The following is a 19,005-nucleotide window of genomic DNA, read 5'->3' on the forward strand; positions in this document are numbered from 1 at the left end:
GCCGGGTAACGGGGGTAGAAGCGTTGTTTCAGTATTGCATAATTTTTTGCAGGGTTATGCACAGTAAATTCAATTCGTTTTGTATTTATAACTGAAAAACTAATTTTTTGTTGTTTTCCCAATTTGTGTTTTTTTCGATTTGGTCGTTTTCTTATTTCGGTGTTTTTTTTTACAAGTGGCACCATCATCATAAGTACAAAGTAGAGAGCACTGTGAGCGTAAAATTCTTTTTGAAATTTGCTCATGCATTGACTGTTGTTCGCTGTTGAAATGACCAGTGAGATCAGTTGTGTTAAAATAAAAGTCAGTTAGATTGATTAGGAATCTGCCAACTTTACAGAATTTTGTTAACTTAAGTGCGACAATTTCTCTTCTTTTGAAATTACTAAACTAATTTATTCTCTTGACAAAGAACTCGGTCGAATTAACCACAATTCGATCAATTTCACCAAATTTCCGGTAAGTCAAGAACAACAGAACCGATTTGTTGATTTCAATAGCACCATTTATTTCAGTGTATGCAATAAAGTCAGCATCACTCGCACTAGGCGAATGATAAATCAATCCTATTAGATACTGGGGAAAGATGTTTTTGATTTTTATTATTATACAGCAATAATTTTGGTTAATAGTATGTAAGTCTTCTATTTGAATTACACCATATTAAATTATTTATTATTTACCAAATTTTTTCCACTATCGAAATTTTCGAATAAGTGGGCGTAATTATAATCCGATTTTCGTAAAGATTTCGTAATTTTTGCTAAATGTATCGTGTTAACCTACAGACGGATGGACCGACACACATTGGGGACGAACTTTTCAAAACCACCTACATATCACAAATATTAACCGATTTTAATCATTTTTGTACAGAAATTATTGTAATTGAATTCTGAAGAGACTCACATCGCCCAATTTTTAAAATTAATTAGAAAAAATTTTGAAAAAAAAAAACAATTTTGCAAAATGTTCTTTAAAAAATTGTTTAAACAAATTAATTTTGCAAAACGAATGTCAATTAGCAATACATACTATATCTTAAATTGTGTATCATTCTCTTAAGTATTGAGCAAAAATTGAATGTCACGAAAGTGATACATAAATACGTATTATAATATAAAGTTCTGCAAAGAATAGGCTATTTTGCAACAAATTGTTTAATAAACAAATTATTTTAAGAATCAAGCGATGTGAGTCTCTTCAGAATTCAATTACGAAAATTTCTGTGTAAACATTGTTGCAATCGGTTGGTTTTTCGAACCTATAAGTGGCGTTGAATGAAATTAGTGCTCAATCCCCAATGTGCGACAAATATATTTTTAGATGCTAATAATTTAGATATAAGGAAGTCTATATTTTTCTCTATTTCCCTATTCCATTTCAACCTACCGTTATGCGACTAGAATTATGGTACTTTGTATACGAGTCTATAATGTGTATAAGCAAGTATATTTATTGGAAGGTACATTTGTATTTATGTATGTATATATCGCTCATTTGCTGCAACGTCGTCATAACTCAAAAAACATGACTTTTGAGTTAATAACACATAAACATACCCTATATCATGATCTTTGAATGGCTCTCCTGGAAAATTGTGTTTTTTGAGTTATGACGACGTTGCAGCAAATGAGCGATATGTATATACATATGTATGTGTTATAGCAAAGAATTTCCACTTAATTCTGTATACGTTCCCTGGTTATAGGTTAATGAAAATGCGGTTACATAAACGTGAAAATGCTCACAGTCCTCATGATTTATAAATCTGGAAGTTATATTGAAATGTTTGCACAAGATTCATTCTTAACATGTACATGCGTGAACATTAGACCGGCCAAAGCAAAATGAAATGTCCATGGGTAGCGGCAGTTTTTCTTATTATTTACACCTTAACGGAAACACTAATCTTGGTTTATTTTGCCAAATTGACTACTTCTTTTTGAAACTTATGCCCAATTTCAATCCGTTAACTATTTTTATTTAATCTTAATTTGAAAACTAAAATTATTCTGAAATCTAAAACGGCGTTTCTTACGGCCCACTTTAAGAAGGCCAAGTTAGCTTTTCATCGAGAGTTAGCCTAAAATAAATGGTTAAACTCATACTCATTTTTGCGTAAGTGCATTCGAAATAATCGTTAATGGCGTTCTGAAACTAAAAGGAGAATTTTTAATATGGATATTTCGGTGGTTAACAATTTGAGACATTTCATATTTTCAAAGCCATCTCGGAACGGAATCGAAATTCCATTTTCAAATGCTAAAAATATATGTTTGAGAAGGATTTGAGAGATATTGCTAAATCAAACATTTATTTATTATTTTCTAGCTTTTATAGCATGGAGAGAAGAAATAAATTCTTTGTAATATTAAGAAGTGAATGATTTTATTGTTTATTTATGATAAAGCAATTTCCAAGGTCTCATATTAACCGTATAAGCTATATTTTAATCAAATTGTATGTATATATGTAGGTAACAACTTAAATTTTGGAGACAACTAAAACTTTCGCCCCCCTATTTATGAAAATTAAAAAAGGGGTATAAGTGTGCAAGGCGCGATAACCTCCGAAGAGATTTTAGGCCATGCGTCTCTTACAATTTGAGTCGTGATCCTTTTAATTTTTCCTACAAATTGGCGGGACGGGACCTGCATGTTTTAAGCTGAATCCGAACGGCATCTGCAAAGCAGACGAATTTTCAGTGAGGAGCTTTTCATGGCAGAAATACACTCGGAGTGTGTGCGAAATCACTGCCGAGGGGCGATCACGCTTAGAAAAACTGTTTTCTAATTTAAAAACCTTTTTTTTTTAATTTTTGATGTTGCTTTGCTTGTGGCTTGAACCCAGGATCTTCGGTTTGGTAAACGGAGCACGCTACCACCATACACACCATGGCTCGCTCCCCGGCAGTGATTTGGCAAACACTCCGAGTGTATTTCTACCATGAAAAGCTTCCTTGGAAGAAAAGCTCGGCCTAAAATCTCTTCGGAGGATATCGCGCCATGCATTTTGTTTTTTAAAGCAAATTATGTAAACTCATAAACTGAGAAATTGAATCAAAGTCAGTTTTTTTAATCCAAATTGTCGCCTACTATGCTTCTTTTCATAGAACGAAAGTATAAAGAAGTTATTGATATACTACATATTGTAACGAATTTAGTGAAATTCCGCTTATTCCAAATCTTCTGCTAACGTTCGAATCCCTAAACTGTTGAATAAATAACTCCACTATTCAATAATGCAAAAATGGTCTTTATTAGACTACTTGAAAATACTTCACAATAACACTTAACTTCACAACTAATAGCGTGCTTAAATCACACTGATTCGCTCATGCCTCAGCATGTGCTGCTTTTATACTCTTCGGTTTCCTCCCTCGCATACTTCTAGGCGATTCTTTTTCTAGAATTTACTAGTTCGCTGAAGATTGCATACTTTTGTGAATATCTCAAAAATATGCATGTGTATGTGTGAGAACTACTTTGCTGATGATTGCATACTTTTGTGAGTATCTCTCCGCTGCTGTATGTACATATGTGTAGACACAATGATTGATTTGTGTATGTAGATACAAGTGACTGCTTAGTATCGGCTTAGAGGTGATAGCATCCCTTAGTGTTGCTAATATTCGTCACACTTCCCTCCACCTAAGTCTGATCGTCCCGATCAGACAAATCTCTCGATCTAAACGCTGCCAGCCTTTCCAAATGAACCACTTTCATTTTGGTTCGTGGTTTACCAATGGTTTGTATGCGGTAAACTACATGGTTGATCCGTTTTACCACTTTGTATGGACCTTCCCAATTGCACTGCAATTTCGGGGACGAACCTTTTTTCGTTGTGGGTTGTATAACAGCATCAAATCTCCTTCCTGAAAACCTTCCGAATTAATTGCTTTATCATATCTGGCGGTCATCTTGTCACTCATAATCTTGGTTCGTTTTGACTCACAACTTCCCGCTTCGCTAGTGGAACCCTGCGAGGAGCTTGACGGATCGGCCTCACATCTCCAGTGTCAATTTGATGTTTCACAACGTTGGCACGGCCTGGTTTGGAGCCATCTTGGTCAAATATGTTGGCGTACTTTAGTAGCAGTTGTTTTGCCTTACTCTGATAGTCTTCCTCTAGTCCCTCCGTCCATGCCGTGATGTCATTTGAAAGATCAGTGTTACTGGTTGAAACGTGTTCCTGGAGCTGCTTACAGTTAATAACTACATCAGCCTCTTGGCATCTTTCCAATATAGCTCCTTTGGTCAGTTTGATTGGTGACTTGAACTCATTGAGTACTCTTACCGGAATACGTCTGTCCTGTTTTGTCATAGCTAGGGTTTTTCCTACAAGTATGCTCGGTGTTGTTTTGTTTGCTGCCTCGACAACCCACAATTTGTTTGTCCCACAATCTCCATCAACCTTTGCCCAGATGACTGCTTCGGATTTTGGTGGTATTTGCAGACTCTCTTCCACCAGCACTCGTTTACTGCTGTAGTCACACTCGTAGCCGAAATTAAGGATTAAGGATATCCATGTTCTTATATCGCATCGTCTTGCTTTGCATATCGATGCCTTGGTCGATTAAGAAGTCCACTCCGATTATGATTTCATCAACAATCTCTGCCCCTATAAAATTGTGTAGTACCGTGACGTTCCCAATTGCTACTTCACATGCTACTTCTCCAATTACCTGGGTGTCCTCTCCCGTGGCTGTACGTAATCTTGCTCCAAGCAATGGTATTATCTTCTTGTTGACTAAATCTGATCGAATGATGGAATGAGATGCACCCGTATCTACAGTCAGTAAACGATCCTTTCCATCCATATGCCCTCCGACAGTAAGATTGTTTGACCTTCTTCCAATTTACGAGATAGAGATTATGGGGCATTCAATTGAGGGTGCCAGCTGTCGCCTCTTGCGGCTGACTTGCTTTAGTTTAACTATTGAGTGGACTTGGAGATTTGTTCATCTCCTTCAGCTCTGCTTTTACTGCCACCAACATTGTAGGAACTATTGGGATTGGTACTGCAATAACGTGCAATGTGCCCTGGCTTTCCACACTTAAAGCATTTGACGGCACCATCGGTTTTCTGCTGCGTTCCTTTTAATGCTTCTAAAATTGTGTTTACCCAGTGGGCCTTCCACTTCCACACGATGAGCTTTGTATGCGGGCTTACTCAAAAGTGAGGCAGTTTCCTGAGTTATTGCATGGGATACTGTTTCAGCAAATGTTTGCTTTGTTTCGACGTCCCGTATGCCATTTATCCAATTCTGAATCTTTACCCTTTAAGTGTATTCCACAGGTGCGTCCGCATTTGCAAGATGAGCCAATCTTTCAATGTCTGAAGTAAACTACTGCAAAATCTCGTTAGATTTTTGGTAGAGGTTTTGAAATTCTATTTGGTATATTTGTTTCCTGTGTTCGCTTCCGTAACGCCGTTCTACAGCAGCCATCAATGCTTCATAGTTGTTCCGCTCTCCTTCGGGCCCCTTCAGTGCCACGAATAGAGCTGCAACTTTATCTTCAGCCTTCCAGTTGTTCACTGCTGCGGTCGTCTCAAACTGAAGCTTAAACACCTGGAAAGGAACAGAACCGTCAAAGGATGGTGTTTTTACCTTTGGATTACTCGCTGAAACTGCTGGGCGATTTAGTTGCAACTCCTGTATACGACCTCTCAATGTTTCAATCTCGGCATCAATTTTGCCTTCGAGTTGTAAAATTGTTGTATCTTGCGCCTCCAACTTCGAGGAAATACGTCCTTCTTGCTCTTCCAGTTAAGCAGAGATCTGCGATGATATCTGTGCTGAAATTTGCGCCGACATTTCGGATATTTGTGCCTCTTGTGCTTCAATCTTAGATGTAATCTCTGTCGACATTTCTGAAATACGCGTTTCTTGTGCTTCCATCTTGGATGTTATACGTGTCTCCTGTGATTCCAGTTGTGATGACATACTTGTGGATATTTTTGATGACATTTGCTTCAACACTACTAGTATCGCGTTAGTGTCTACATTTGCCAATGGATTCGGAGTCTCTATTTTGCCCTCCATTCCAAATCTTCTGCTAACGTTCGAATCGCTAAACTGTTGAATAAATAACTCCACTATTCAATTATGCAAAAATGGTCTTTATTATACTAATTGAAAGTACTTCACAATAACACTTAACTTCACAACCAATAGCGTGCTTAAATCAAACTGATTCGCTCATGCCTCAGCTTGTGCTGCATTTATACTCTTCGGTTTCCTCGTTTGCATACTTCTAGGCGTTTCTTCTTCTAGAACTTACTAATTCGCTGAAGATTGCATACTTTTGTGAGTATCTCAGAAATATGCATGTGTTTGTGTGAGAACTACTTTGGTGATGATTGTATACTTTTGTGAGTATCTCTCCGCTGCTGTATGTACATATGTGTAGACATATTGATTGATTTGTGTATGTAGATACAAGTTACTGCTTAGTATCGGCTTAGAGATGATAGTATCCCTTAGTGTTGCTAATGTTCATCACAATATTAAGGCAACCCACAAGGTCTCTTAAATCCTTATGAAATATTTTTTTTAAAATAGCACTCTTGTTAACATCCGTAGGAAGGGCCATCAGTAAAAAGTATTTACAAATATAATATTTATGAATCTCGTTATACATACATATGTACATATGTAAATGTTTGTAATTTTTTTCTATTTAGCATTTTTTTACGAAAAGCCTTTTGAAAATTCAAAAAATAAACAAGAAGTACATGTGATAAACAAAGGCTGCTGAACTGTATTTTTTTATTAAAATTTTAAATGTGAAACAACAACAAAGCTTATCCATATATTGATTCAATTGGCGTTAACCCTCCTAAGCGTTATTGGCTATAACCGACGTCAAATGGGTTCACTAATCGAAGTCAAGCCTTCATCTTCCTTCCTCTCCCAACAAAATGAAGGTGCCCCCTTCCTCTGCTTTAAAATAGGGGAGTAGATTGAAATACTTTCTCGGTCGGAACGTCTTCGTCCATTCGCATAAAATAACCTAGCCAACAAAATGACCTACGACAAATAGCTTAAACTTAAGAAAAAACAAGTGTGATAAATTTAATGCACCTTTAATAAATAAGTATTAAATGTTGTACAATTTAGTACCTTTTCGTTTTTCGATTGCAAGTAAGGCAACATATTTTGTAAAGAACTGAATTTTCTCTGAAATCGTATTCATGATACATATATTTGAAATTATGTCTGGCAGTTACCTATAAAGGCCCGAACACATAAGAATAACCAATTTGACGATTTGTCAGCGTACGATGCTGCAGTTGACTGCATGTGTTTGTATGGGGATCGTCAAATATGTTATTCTTATGTGTTCGTGCCTTAAATATCATAGAAGTGCTAATGATTTTTCCCCATACAATTCTTATGGCAAACTTGAAAAGAAGTACGGTATATTGTATCAACACATACACTTGCAGAACTTCTTACCTCAGAGTTAATTTTAAAATTTGTCAAAATTGTACGAGTTTAATTAACCCCTCATAAGAAGCTAACTAAAAGGGTATGCGGTTCAGCAAGTGGGATTTAAAGCTCATATTTTATCAATCACTTTTTTACGCCAAAACGAGTGTGTTTGGAAATTTTTTTCTATCAGTCTAGTAAACATAATCACATATTGGTGCGTATATAAAAAGGCGAGCACTTACATAAATGCGAAAAACTACGTTTGCAACACCAGCGACTTTTCAAGCCCTGCAAGGAAAATAAAAATTGGCAAAGCAAATAACGTGGTCGGAAATTCTGGTAATAACGAATTTCTTAAAATTTCATATAAATTGTTTATGGCAACACTCTATGCCTAGTGTAGTGTGTGAAGATCCCCGGAAAGAGTGTGGGTTAGTGTTATGAAATTTTGCTAAATTTCACTAACTTCGATTTTGTTCACACTACTTTTTGTGCCTTGTGTTAAACGAGTTTCGATAATCTTGGTATAGTGCTGGCGTGCTCGTCAACAAGGCGAAGGTTTTGGGTTCAAGGCCCTGGAAAGGCGCCAGCAAAATAATTAAGAAATAAGTTTTTTTAGTTTTAGATAATAATCTAAAAATAACTTAAAGTATTTATTTCAGTTATATAAGAATTCTATATGTCACCGACCCACGTAGTTGGGCTTATTGCACTAAAAATTAAAAGTTAGCGAAACTGTGTTTTCAGTAAATTGATTTAGATTTAAAATTTAAAATCAAAATTTTGTGAAACTTTAAAATTTTTTTGCAAATACGAAAAGATTTCAGGAAGAAGCTAGAAACGTTTATACTGCCTTTTATGAGAAATTTGTATTGGCACTAAAACGAAGTTATTTAAAATAAATACTTGGCGCGAATATCTCCCTAGCTCTTCTTTTGATTTGTGTTTTTTTATGTTTCTCTATAAAATGGCGGGACGGGATTACATGTTACGAAAAAAACTTTTTTCTCACATCGTATCGGGTCTATGCGAGGCAATGGATCTATGCGAGACAACAAAATCTGTAAACGGAGGAACGCCGTAGGGTGGGGTTTATCACCAATGCTGTGGACGCTGGTTATAAACCCAAACCTTAGGCCGTTCGACGAAGGACCAATGCATATGCAGCTGACGTTTCAGTCATCATAAGCGGCATATGCATAACATCAATCAGCTCTGTGATGGAAGAATGCTAGGATGAATCTGGGGCTTATCACCCAAATTCTCTCATTGAGTATTTGCGGCAATTGTCAAACCCTTACTTTACTATTGGGTTCTTTTTTGGTGGACAGCCACATAAAAAAGTAGTTTACCAAACAACTTGAGGGGGTCTGCAGAGTATCAGTGATTAGCATTATGGGTGCCCTAAAAACTACCCCGACAGCAGCATTGCATGCCATTCTACACATCCCGCTTGCAGACCTAATGGACAAAAGCATCGCGTTAGCAACTGCAACAAGGCTTCAGGCCTCCGGGCAGCTTCAGTGCAGATCTAATTGCCATAGCAGTATAGCGCCATGTAATAGCGGGCAAACGAAAGATATGATCCCGTGCCTGAGCTTCGAAAGAGATCTTGGGGCCACAATTGATCTGGACGGTTGGCGCCAGGGTGCAGAAATAGCAGACCATACTACACACGTGTATACGGATGGTTCACAATTAATGGAAGAGGTCATGTCTGCTGTTGGCTGCTTCGATCCAGAAATAAGTAGGTCCTATAGGCTGCCATATTACTGCAGCGTTTTTCAGGCAAAAATTATGGCCGTGAAGAAAGCAGCAGAAATCTCGAACGAAGCATGCTTAAGCTGCAGACGGGTCAATGGATATATTGAAAGGCAGGCGGCGATTAAGCCAATAATCTCACACAGTACTTCAACAAGAAAGGTTCTGGAATACAAAGAAGCATTGGAAAAATTTCGGTCCAAATCCCTTTAGGAGAAATCAAAAGGAGGCAGGAGCTACATATGATCTATCAAGCATGAAAGGAGCTGCAAAATTTCTTAGATCATGTGCAAAGCCTACAATATTAGACGCACAAAGTCGCTCATATCTCTGAAGAGATAAGACTTAAAGCTCACTGTGGGCATACTTACTGGATACTGCATTCTGGCGTCACATGCTTATAAGTTAGGGCTCGTCAATAATAGCAGGTGCGCGGAGTGCGAGCTGCGGGAAGAAATCGTTGAGCACGTTCTGTGTTCGTGTCTTGCGCTCGCCAGGTCAATGCTCCAGCTTTTGGGGGCGGCAGAGTTGCCAGATCTCGAAGAAGGAATTAAGCTAGGTCCTACTTCCAGTATTTGCCAAGAGTTATTTCACGACCTAAGTCCTGCCACCTGATTGGGATTCTTCCGTTTGGTCGTCAAACTAATTCTGATAATACTATGGACACATTCAGTCTATGTGAGGTCTTTATTGACCTGCCAGTTCAACCTAACTTAACCTATTATAAGTGCTGATTACTTTTAGCTATATTCCGATCAACTATAAATTGCACTACAAAAAATAATTGTTTTTTTATATGAAGAGTCGCAGTGGTTTGCCAAATAGCCTGAGTGTATTTCTGCGATGAGAGGCTTTTCAGCAAAATATTAAAAAGTTACTCAAATTGGAAGAGGTTAGGTTGTTGAACTGGCCGGTCCATTAGGACCTCACATAGACTGAATGTGTTCATAGTGCTACAAGAAATTTTGTCAACGATTATACGGAAAAACTTTATCACGAACCAGGACCTATTTATATTTTAACTCCGACCTCTTGAAAAATACCAGAAGCTTTCTGGGATTAATTTTATTTGCTGCTTCTAAATATGATGGCTAAGTCACTCCTAAAATGAATATAGCAAGAACATGATAACAAAATGTGTTTTATCATCCCAAGAATTGCTATTTGTTCTAAAAATATTGTATTTCCTATAGGTGATTCCAATTTTTGTACCTTTCATGAACATGAAATGGTATATTAACTTTGGTCCGATGTTTGTAACATTGAGAAATATAGAAGATAGACTCACCATTAAGTATACCGAATTGATCAGGGCGACGAACTGAGTTGATATAGCCATGTCCGTCTGTCCGTCCGTCGGTCTGTTTGAACGCAAACTAGTCCCTCAAATTTTGAGATATTTCAATGAAATTTGGCAAAAGGATGTATTTTTGTATTATATTAGACATTTGTCGGATACGGTACGATGGGACCACTATAACATATATCTCCCATACAACCGATCGTTCAGATAAGACGATTTTGGTCATTCCTGCCGCAATTTAGAAAGTATAAACGTGAAACTCGGTGATATATATTTTAATATACCTATCATAGAAGATTTTCTGAAAAAATCACTTTGATCGGAGATATATCTAGTATATATCCCATACAACCGATCGTTCAGATAGAGATTTTTGGCAATTTCGCCCTTAATTTCCGATATAAAAACGTTAAACTTGGTGATATTTATTCTAATATATCAAAGAGGATTTCATGAAAAAATCATTTCGATCGGAGTTATATATAATATATATCACATACAACCGATCGTTCAGATAGAAAGATTTTTGGCCATTTCTCCCTTATTTTCCATTATAAAAACGTGAAACTTGACGATATCTATTCTAATATATCATAGAAGATTTCCTGTAAAATCATTTCGATCGGAGCTATATATAATATATATCCCATACAACCGATCGTTCAGATAAGGGGGTTTTTGCCATTTTTATACTCAGTTGAGCAGAGCTCACAGAGTATATTAAGTTTGATTGGATAACGGTTGGTTGTACATATATAAAGGAATCGAGATAGATATAGACTTCCATATATCAAAATCAGGATCGAAAAAAAATTTGATTGAGCCATGTCCGTCCGTCCGTCCGCCCGTTAACACGATAACTTGAGTAAATTTTGAGGTATATTGATGAAATTTGGTATGTAGGTTCCTGAGAGCTCATCTCAGATCGCTATTTAAAATGAACGTTATCGGACTACAACCACGCCCACTTTTTCGATATCGAAAATTTCGAAAAACAGAAAAAGTGCGATAATTCATTACAAAAGACAGATAAAGCGACGAAACTTGGTAGATGAGTTGAACTTATGACGCAGAATAGAAAATTAGTAAAATTTTGGACAATGGGCGTGGCAATTTAAAATTTTGCAAGCTGTAATTTGGCAGTCGTTGAAGATATCATGATGAAATTTGGCAGGAACGTTTCTCCTATTGCTATATGCACGCCCACTTTTAAAAAAAATTTTTTTAAAGTAAAATTTCAACAAAAAATTTAATATCTTTACAGCATATAAGTAAATTATGTCAACGTTCAACTCAAGTAATGATATTGTGCAACAAAATACAAAAATAAAAGAAAATTTCAAAGTGGGCGTGGCTCCGCCCTTTTTCTAGGATACTTTTAACACCATAAGTCGAATAAAAATTAACCAATCCTTTTGAAATTTGGTAGCGGCATAGATTTTATGACGTTAACTGTTTTCTGTGAAAATGGGCGAAGTCGGTTGATGCCACGCCCAGTTTTTAAACACAGTCGTCCGTCAGTCCTTCCGCATGGCCGTTAACACGATAACTTGAGCAAAAATCGACATATCTTTAATGAACTTAGTTCACGTGCTTACTTGAACTCACTTTATCTTGGTATGAAAAATGAACAAAATCCGACTATGACCACGCCCACTTTTTCGATATCGAAAATTACGAAAAATGAAAAAAATGCCATAACTCTATACCAAATACAAAAAAGGATGAAACATGGTAAGGTAATTGGATTGTTTTATTGACGCGAAATATAACTTTAGAAAAAACTTTATAAAATGGTTGTGATACCTACCATATTAAGCAGAAGAAAATGAAAAAGTTCTGCAGGGCGAAATAAAAAACCCTTAAAATCTTGGCAGGTATTACATATATAAATAAATTAGCGGTATCCAACAGATGATGTTCTGGGTCACCCTGGTCCACATTTTGGTCGATATCTGGAAAACGCCTTCACATATACAACTACCACCACTCCCTTTTAAAACTCTCATTAATGCCTTTAATTTGATACCCAAATCGTACAAACTCATTCTAGAGTCACCCCTGGTCCACCTTTATGGCGATATCTCGAAAAGGCGTCCACCTATAGAACTAAGCCCCACGCCCTTTTAAAATACACATTAACACCTTTCATTTGATACCCATATCGTACAGACATATTCTAAAGTCACCCCTGGTCCACCTTTATGGCGATAACTCGAAACGGCGTCCACATTTGGAACTAAGGATTACTCCCTTTTAAAATACTCATTAACACCTTTCTTTTGATACCCATATTGTACAAACAAATTCTAGGGTCACCCCTGCTCCACCTTTATGGCGATATCTCGAAACGGCGTCCACATTTGGAACTAAGGATTACTCCCTTTTAAAATACTCATTAACACCTTTCTTTTGATACCCATATTGTACAAACAAATTCTAGGGTCACCCCTGCTTTATGGCGATATCTCGAAACGGCGTCCACCTATGGAACTAAGGATTATTCCCTTTTAAAATACTCATTAACACCTTTCTTTTGATACCCATATTGTACAAACAAATTCTAGGGTCACACCTCGTCCACCTTTATGGCGGTATCTCGAAAATGCGACCACCTATACGACAACCACCACTCCCTTTTAAAACCCTCATTAATAGCTTTAATTTGATACCCATATCGTACAAACACATTCTAGAGTCACCCCTGGTCCACCTTTATGGCGATATAGCGAAACGGCGTCCACCTATAGAACTAAGGCCCACTCCCTTTTAAAATACTCATTAACACCTTTCGTTTGATGACCATATTGTACAAACAAATTCTAGGGTCACCCTTGGTCCACCTTTATGGCGATATCTCGAAACGTCGTCCACCTATGGAACTAAGGATTACTCCATTTTAAAATACTCATTAACACCTTTCTTTTGATACCCATATTGTACAAACGCATTCTAGAGTCACCCCTGGTTCACCTTTATGGCGATATCTCGAAAAGGCGACCACCTATACAACAACAACCACTCCCTTTTAAAACCCTCATTAATACCTTTAATTTGATACCCATATCGTACAAACACATTCTAGAGTCAACCATTGGTCCACCTTTGTGGCGATATCTCGAAACGGCGTCCACCTATGGAACTAAGGATTACTCCCTTTTAAAATACTCAATAACACCTTTCATTTGATACCCATATCGTACAAACGCATTCTAGAGTCAACCCTGATCCACCTTTATGGCTATATCCCTAAATGGCGTCCACCTATAGAACTATGGCCCACTCCCTCATAAAATACTCTTTAATGCCTTTCATTTGAAACACATGTCATACAAATACATTCCAGGATTTCCCTCGGTTCATTTTCCTACATGGTTATTTTCCCTTATGTTGTCACTATAGCTCTCAACTGAGTATGTAATGTTCGGTTACACCCGAACTTAACCTTCCTTACTTGTTTATTTTATATTTATCTTAAAAATCGTTTAGGTATCTACATCTGTTCACTATATAATTCTTATCTTATACATCCTATTATTTGGAGATTACGAACGGGATAAGATTATTGTTCAGCCCCATTCCTGAAAGTATGAAGTCTTCGGCACAGCCGAAGACAGTCCCGTCCTTACTTGTTTTTTTTTACAATTGTGTACCTCGAACAATTTTATTCTCAAGGCACGCAAGAATATCTTGATAGCATAAAAGAGATAATTATGCTTTCTAGCATACATTTGTACATATTAGGGATGAAGCGGAAGTGAGTTTACCGGAATCGGGAAATTTGCTTTGTCGGATCTAATCGAGGCCGAGTTCGAAAGTTTAAGCAGGTTGCAAAATATACTTAGCTAGTTTTTGTAGTACGACGAATAAAGTAATATAAACAAAATATAAGTACTTTATAATTTATTTTACTTTTAACTCTGTGGATTAATCGGTGCTTCTCCTCTTTAATTGAAACAAGTAAGGAAGGCTAAGTTCGGGTGTAACGAACATTACACACTCAGCTGAGAGCTTTGGAGACAAAATAAGGGAAAATCACCATGTAGGAAAATGAACCTAGGTTAACCCTGAATGTGTTTGTATGACATGGGTATCAAATGGAAGATATTAAAGAGTATTTTAGAAGGGAGTGGGCAATAGTTCTATAGGTGGACGTCTTTTCGAGATATCGCCATAAAGGTGGACCAGGGGTGACTCTAGAATGTGTTTGTACGATATGGGTATCAAATTAAAGGTATTAATGAGGGGTTTAAAAGGGAGTGGCCCTTCGAGATATCGGCCAAAATGTGGACTAGGGTGACCCAGAACATCATCTGTCGGGTACCGCTAATTTATTTATATATGTAATACCACGAACAGAATTCCTGCCATGATTCCAAGGGCTTTTAGTTTCGCCCTGCAGAACTTTTTCATTTTCTTCTACTTAATATGGTGGGTGTCACATCCATTTTACAAAGTTGTAGTTGTATATGTGAATGCGTTTTCGAGATATCGGCCAAAATGTGGACCAGGGTGACCCAGAACATCATCTGTCGGGTAGCGCTAATTTATTTATATATGTAATACCACGAACAGAATTCCTGCCATGATTCCAAGGGCTTTTAATTTCGCCCTGCAGGACTTTTTCATTTTCTTCTACTTAATATGGTGGGTGTCACATCCATTTTACAAAGTTGTTTCCAAAGTTATATTTTGCGTCAAAAAACCAATCCAATGTTTCATCCTTTTTTCGTATTTGGTATAGAATTATGGCATTTTTTTCATTTGCGAAATTTTCAATATCGAAAAAGTGGGCGTGGTCATAGTCGGATTTCGCCCATTTTTAATACGAAGATAAAGTGCGAACAGGTAAGTACGTGAACTAAATTTAGTAAAGATATATAGATTTTTGTTCAAGTTATCGTGTTAACGGCCGAGCGGAAGGACAGACTGTTGACGGTGTATAAAAACTGGACGTGGCTTCAACCGATTTCGCCCATTTTCACAGAAAACAGTTACCGGCATAGAAGTTATGCCCTTACCAAGGTTCACACGGATTGGTAAATTTTTTTTCGACTTATGGCATTAAAAGTATTCTAGATAAATTAAATGAAAAAGGGCGGAGCTACGCCCATTTTCAAATTTTATCTTATTTTTGTATTTTGTTGCGCCACATCATTACTGGAGTTGAATGTTGACGTAATTTATACTAGGTTCAAACACACACCAAATTGGCAATTTATACTATTTGGGCAATTTATTACGCAATTTGTCATATAATAAATTGTAATAATAAATTGCCAATTTAAAAAAAATTGCGTAATAAATTGTTTCAAACTGCAAATGCAACATTGTAAAGTGTGTTTATTGAGTATATTTAAACGTCAGTTACGCATGGCTGAACTATATGTTTGGCTCATCTCATCAGCTGATTTTATGTCTTTCATTTCACTGGAGTAGGGATTTTCAAAAGAAGATGGCAAACTCAAAATGAAACCAAAACATTGAACACATTTTCTTACAACACACAAAAATTTCAAAGTTTTATGTTTTCATTCCATTTCATTCGCCTAATAATGTGCGTGTTTATTTTGACAGTCTGAACAAAGGTATGTTCTTGTTGTAGAGATGAGCCAACCAGCTATCAAATTACTATTGTGTAAGCTATATCGAGTTGTATGAACAGCACTCAATTCAAATCGAAATTTCCTCAATTTATTTTTCTGTTTGAACATAGTATTACTTATATACTATAGATATTAAATTTTTTGTTAAAATTTGACTTAAACAATTTTTGGGGGTGTTCGTCATTCGATTTTGCTAATTTTTATTTGGCACATACATATATAGGAGTAACGTTCCTGCCAAATGTCACCATGATATCTTCATCGACTGCCAAATTACAGCTTGCAAAACTTTTAAATTACCTTCTTTTAAAAGTGGGCGGTGCCACGCCCATTGTTTAAAATTTTACTAATTTTCTATTTTGCGTCATACGGTCAACCCACCTACCAAGTTTCATCGCTTAATCCGTCTTTGGTAATGAATTATCGCACTTTTTCGGTTTTTCGAAATTTTCGATATCGAAAAACTGCCTACAAACCTACATACGAAATTTCATTACATACTTCAAAATTTACTCAAGTTATCGTGCTTACGGACGGACGGACATGGCTAAATGAATTTCTTTTTTCGCCCAGATCATTTTGATATATAGAAGTCTATATCTATCTCGATTAGTTTACACCGTTACGGATTACCGTTATGCGAACAAAATTAATATACTCTATTCAGCTGAGTATAAAAATAGTGCAAAAATTAGTTGAAATCATTTTCGATTGTGCTGAGCCATATGAAAATTGGTGATAGCGAGCTAAATGAGCGATAAGCTTTACCCTGAAGGAAATGGCTGAGCTACCTCAATTTCGCTGTAGACGTATTTCATTCAATTTTTGTTGGAAGCGAGCATGTTGTCAAATCTTAATTCTATCCTTTGAAAAAATAGTTCGCCCATTATCAATATGATCCTCCTAAAGCCTTATTTATATGTCTATGTACGCGTATTGATACATTGTTTAAAATTTCATTTTATAGTATTTCTTCCTCGAGTGGTGGAACGCTGCCCTTGCTTGCCAGAGGAACAGAGTTCGCCCCCACCCTCATCAAGCAAAGAAAAACTTTCGGAATTTTACTAAGAAAGACGCGTTTATCCACGAATATTTTATATAGCTACAACTGTCATCGATTTCCTTCAGTGTACGTATATGTTTTTCCATTAAACGTTTCTACGGATTGATTACGTGATTGGTGATAGCGAGCTAAATGAGCGATAAGCTTTACCCTGAAGGAAATGGCTGAGCTACCTCAATTTCGCTGTAGACGTATTTCATTAAATTTTTGTTGGAAGCGAGCATGTTGTCAAATCTTAATTCTATCCTTTGAAAAAATAGTTCGCCCATTATCAATATGATCCTCCTAAAGCCTTATTTATATGTCTATGTACGCGTATTGATACATTGTTTAAAATTTCATTTTATAGTATTTCTTCCTCGAGTGGTGGAACGCTGCCCTTGCTTGCCAGAGGAACAGAGTTCGCCCCCACCCTCATCAAGCAAAGAAAAACTTTCGGAATTTTACTAAGAAAGACGCGTTTATCCACGAATATTTTATATAGCTACAACTGTCATCGATTTCCCTCAGTGTACGTATATGTTTTTCCATTAAACGTTTCTACGGATTGATTACGTTATACAGAAGATTCCAAACAGTCGGAGCAGAAAACACAATCGAAAGTCAAAGTTAATCATAAGTTTCGAGGTATCCAAATTGGAATCAAAGCTCTATTAAATCCCTGTTAGATATTAATGTATACAGATACATACATACATATCATCGTTTTGCACTCTCAACATTATATCTTCAGCTCTAATATATGATCTTTACTATAAATATCAGCATGTTTTGCGCATCGCTTCACACCTGTGCAGCGCGTGAGCTGATTCAAAACATTTTTAAGCTCGGCTATACATCCATCGGTACAGCTTCGCAATAACGTTCTTTATAAGAAGCCTAACTAACGTCCATAAGTGTGCTGATGTAACATCTAGATTCCACAATTTGTATAGCAATACCAAAGCACGTACGCTGGTGTTATTTTACTGTGTTTGGTTTTTTGGATTTTCGCACTTGAGTGCCTTGGAGATAAAAAAAAAACATATATCAACAACAAAATAATGCAGATGAGTTCAAAATCAAAGTGAGAAACAGAAAATCGGTAGAGCGTAACCCACAAGCGTACTCGAAGAAAAAACAATTAAGCTTACAAAATAACGAAACTCGTCTTAAACAGTGATATGTGAAACGCATAAGAACATGTTAGTCGTTAAATTAAAAAAATTGCCCGTTATTCGTGTACATGTTAGGTACGGCATTATATTCACTAAATAAATTATTATTATCAGGTATTACACAATTCTCACTTTCAAAAGTAAATTCAATGTTAAATTTTTCAAGTAATAATTTTCGAGGTCAATATAAAAGGATAGGACTTACGCGATTATTGCTTGTGACCACAGATATACATATGTATTTATAACAAGCGGTGCATTGTGCCTACTTTGGTATGAAACTTTTAAATAAAGTTCCTATATACAATATTGATATGTATATTAGACTGGGTCGATTTATTAACCGATATCGCGCCATCGATTTTTCGATAGAATTTGGGCTCAGGAAAAAAGCTCCACTACGCATACCCAAAAAAATAATTTTCGAGCCTGCGAAGAAAAAATGGCGAAAAGGTAAATTTTTCGACCAAAACATTCCTCAAAACCCAAAAATATATATATTTTTTTAAAAACTGTTATCGCCAACGTTTTTACAACAGATTTTTGAAAAAAAATTTTTTTAGATTATGGGGAGTGTTTTGGTCGGAAAATTGACCCTTCGCCATTTTTTTTCGCAGGCTCGAAATTATTTTTTTGGGTATGCGTAGTGGAACTTTTATCCCGAGCCCAAAATC

At 36.5% G+C, this 19,005-nt stretch overlaps 2 protein-coding genes across 5 annotated transcripts in view; one reads left to right on the forward strand and one right to left on the reverse strand.

Moving 5' to 3' along the window:
• The window catches only part of LOC137253664 (uncharacterized), a 164,224-nt gene that overhangs the window by 144,294 nt on the left and 925 nt on the right, over positions 1 to 19,005 (reverse strand). The gene's annotated exons all lie outside the window — the stretch shown is intronic.
• The window catches only part of LOC137253662 (cuticlin-3), a 194,526-nt gene continuing 193,256 nt past the window's right edge, over positions 17,736 to 19,005 (forward strand). Inside the window, exon 1 of one of the 4 annotated variants that reach the window (XM_067791029.1) lies at positions 17,736 to 17,801. Coding sequence is in view for 2 of the 4 variants with exons in the window: in XM_067791024.1 (XP_067647125.1) it covers positions 18,400 to 18,445 (46 nt within the window). In the remaining 2 variants the exon portion in view is untranslated. Of the gene's footprint in view, positions 17,802 to 17,940; positions 18,446 to 19,005 lie in introns of those variants that run through there. The other 3 variants (XM_067791024.1, XM_067791026.1, XM_067791027.1) reach the window with 3 other exon arrangements.

The sequence above is a fragment of the Eurosta solidaginis genome, chromosome 5 (assembly GCF_040869045.1).
Source record: "Eurosta solidaginis isolate ZX-2024a chromosome 5, ASM4086904v1, whole genome shotgun sequence".
Classification (NCBI taxonomy): Eukaryota; Metazoa; Arthropoda; class Insecta; order Diptera; family Tephritidae; genus Eurosta; species Eurosta solidaginis.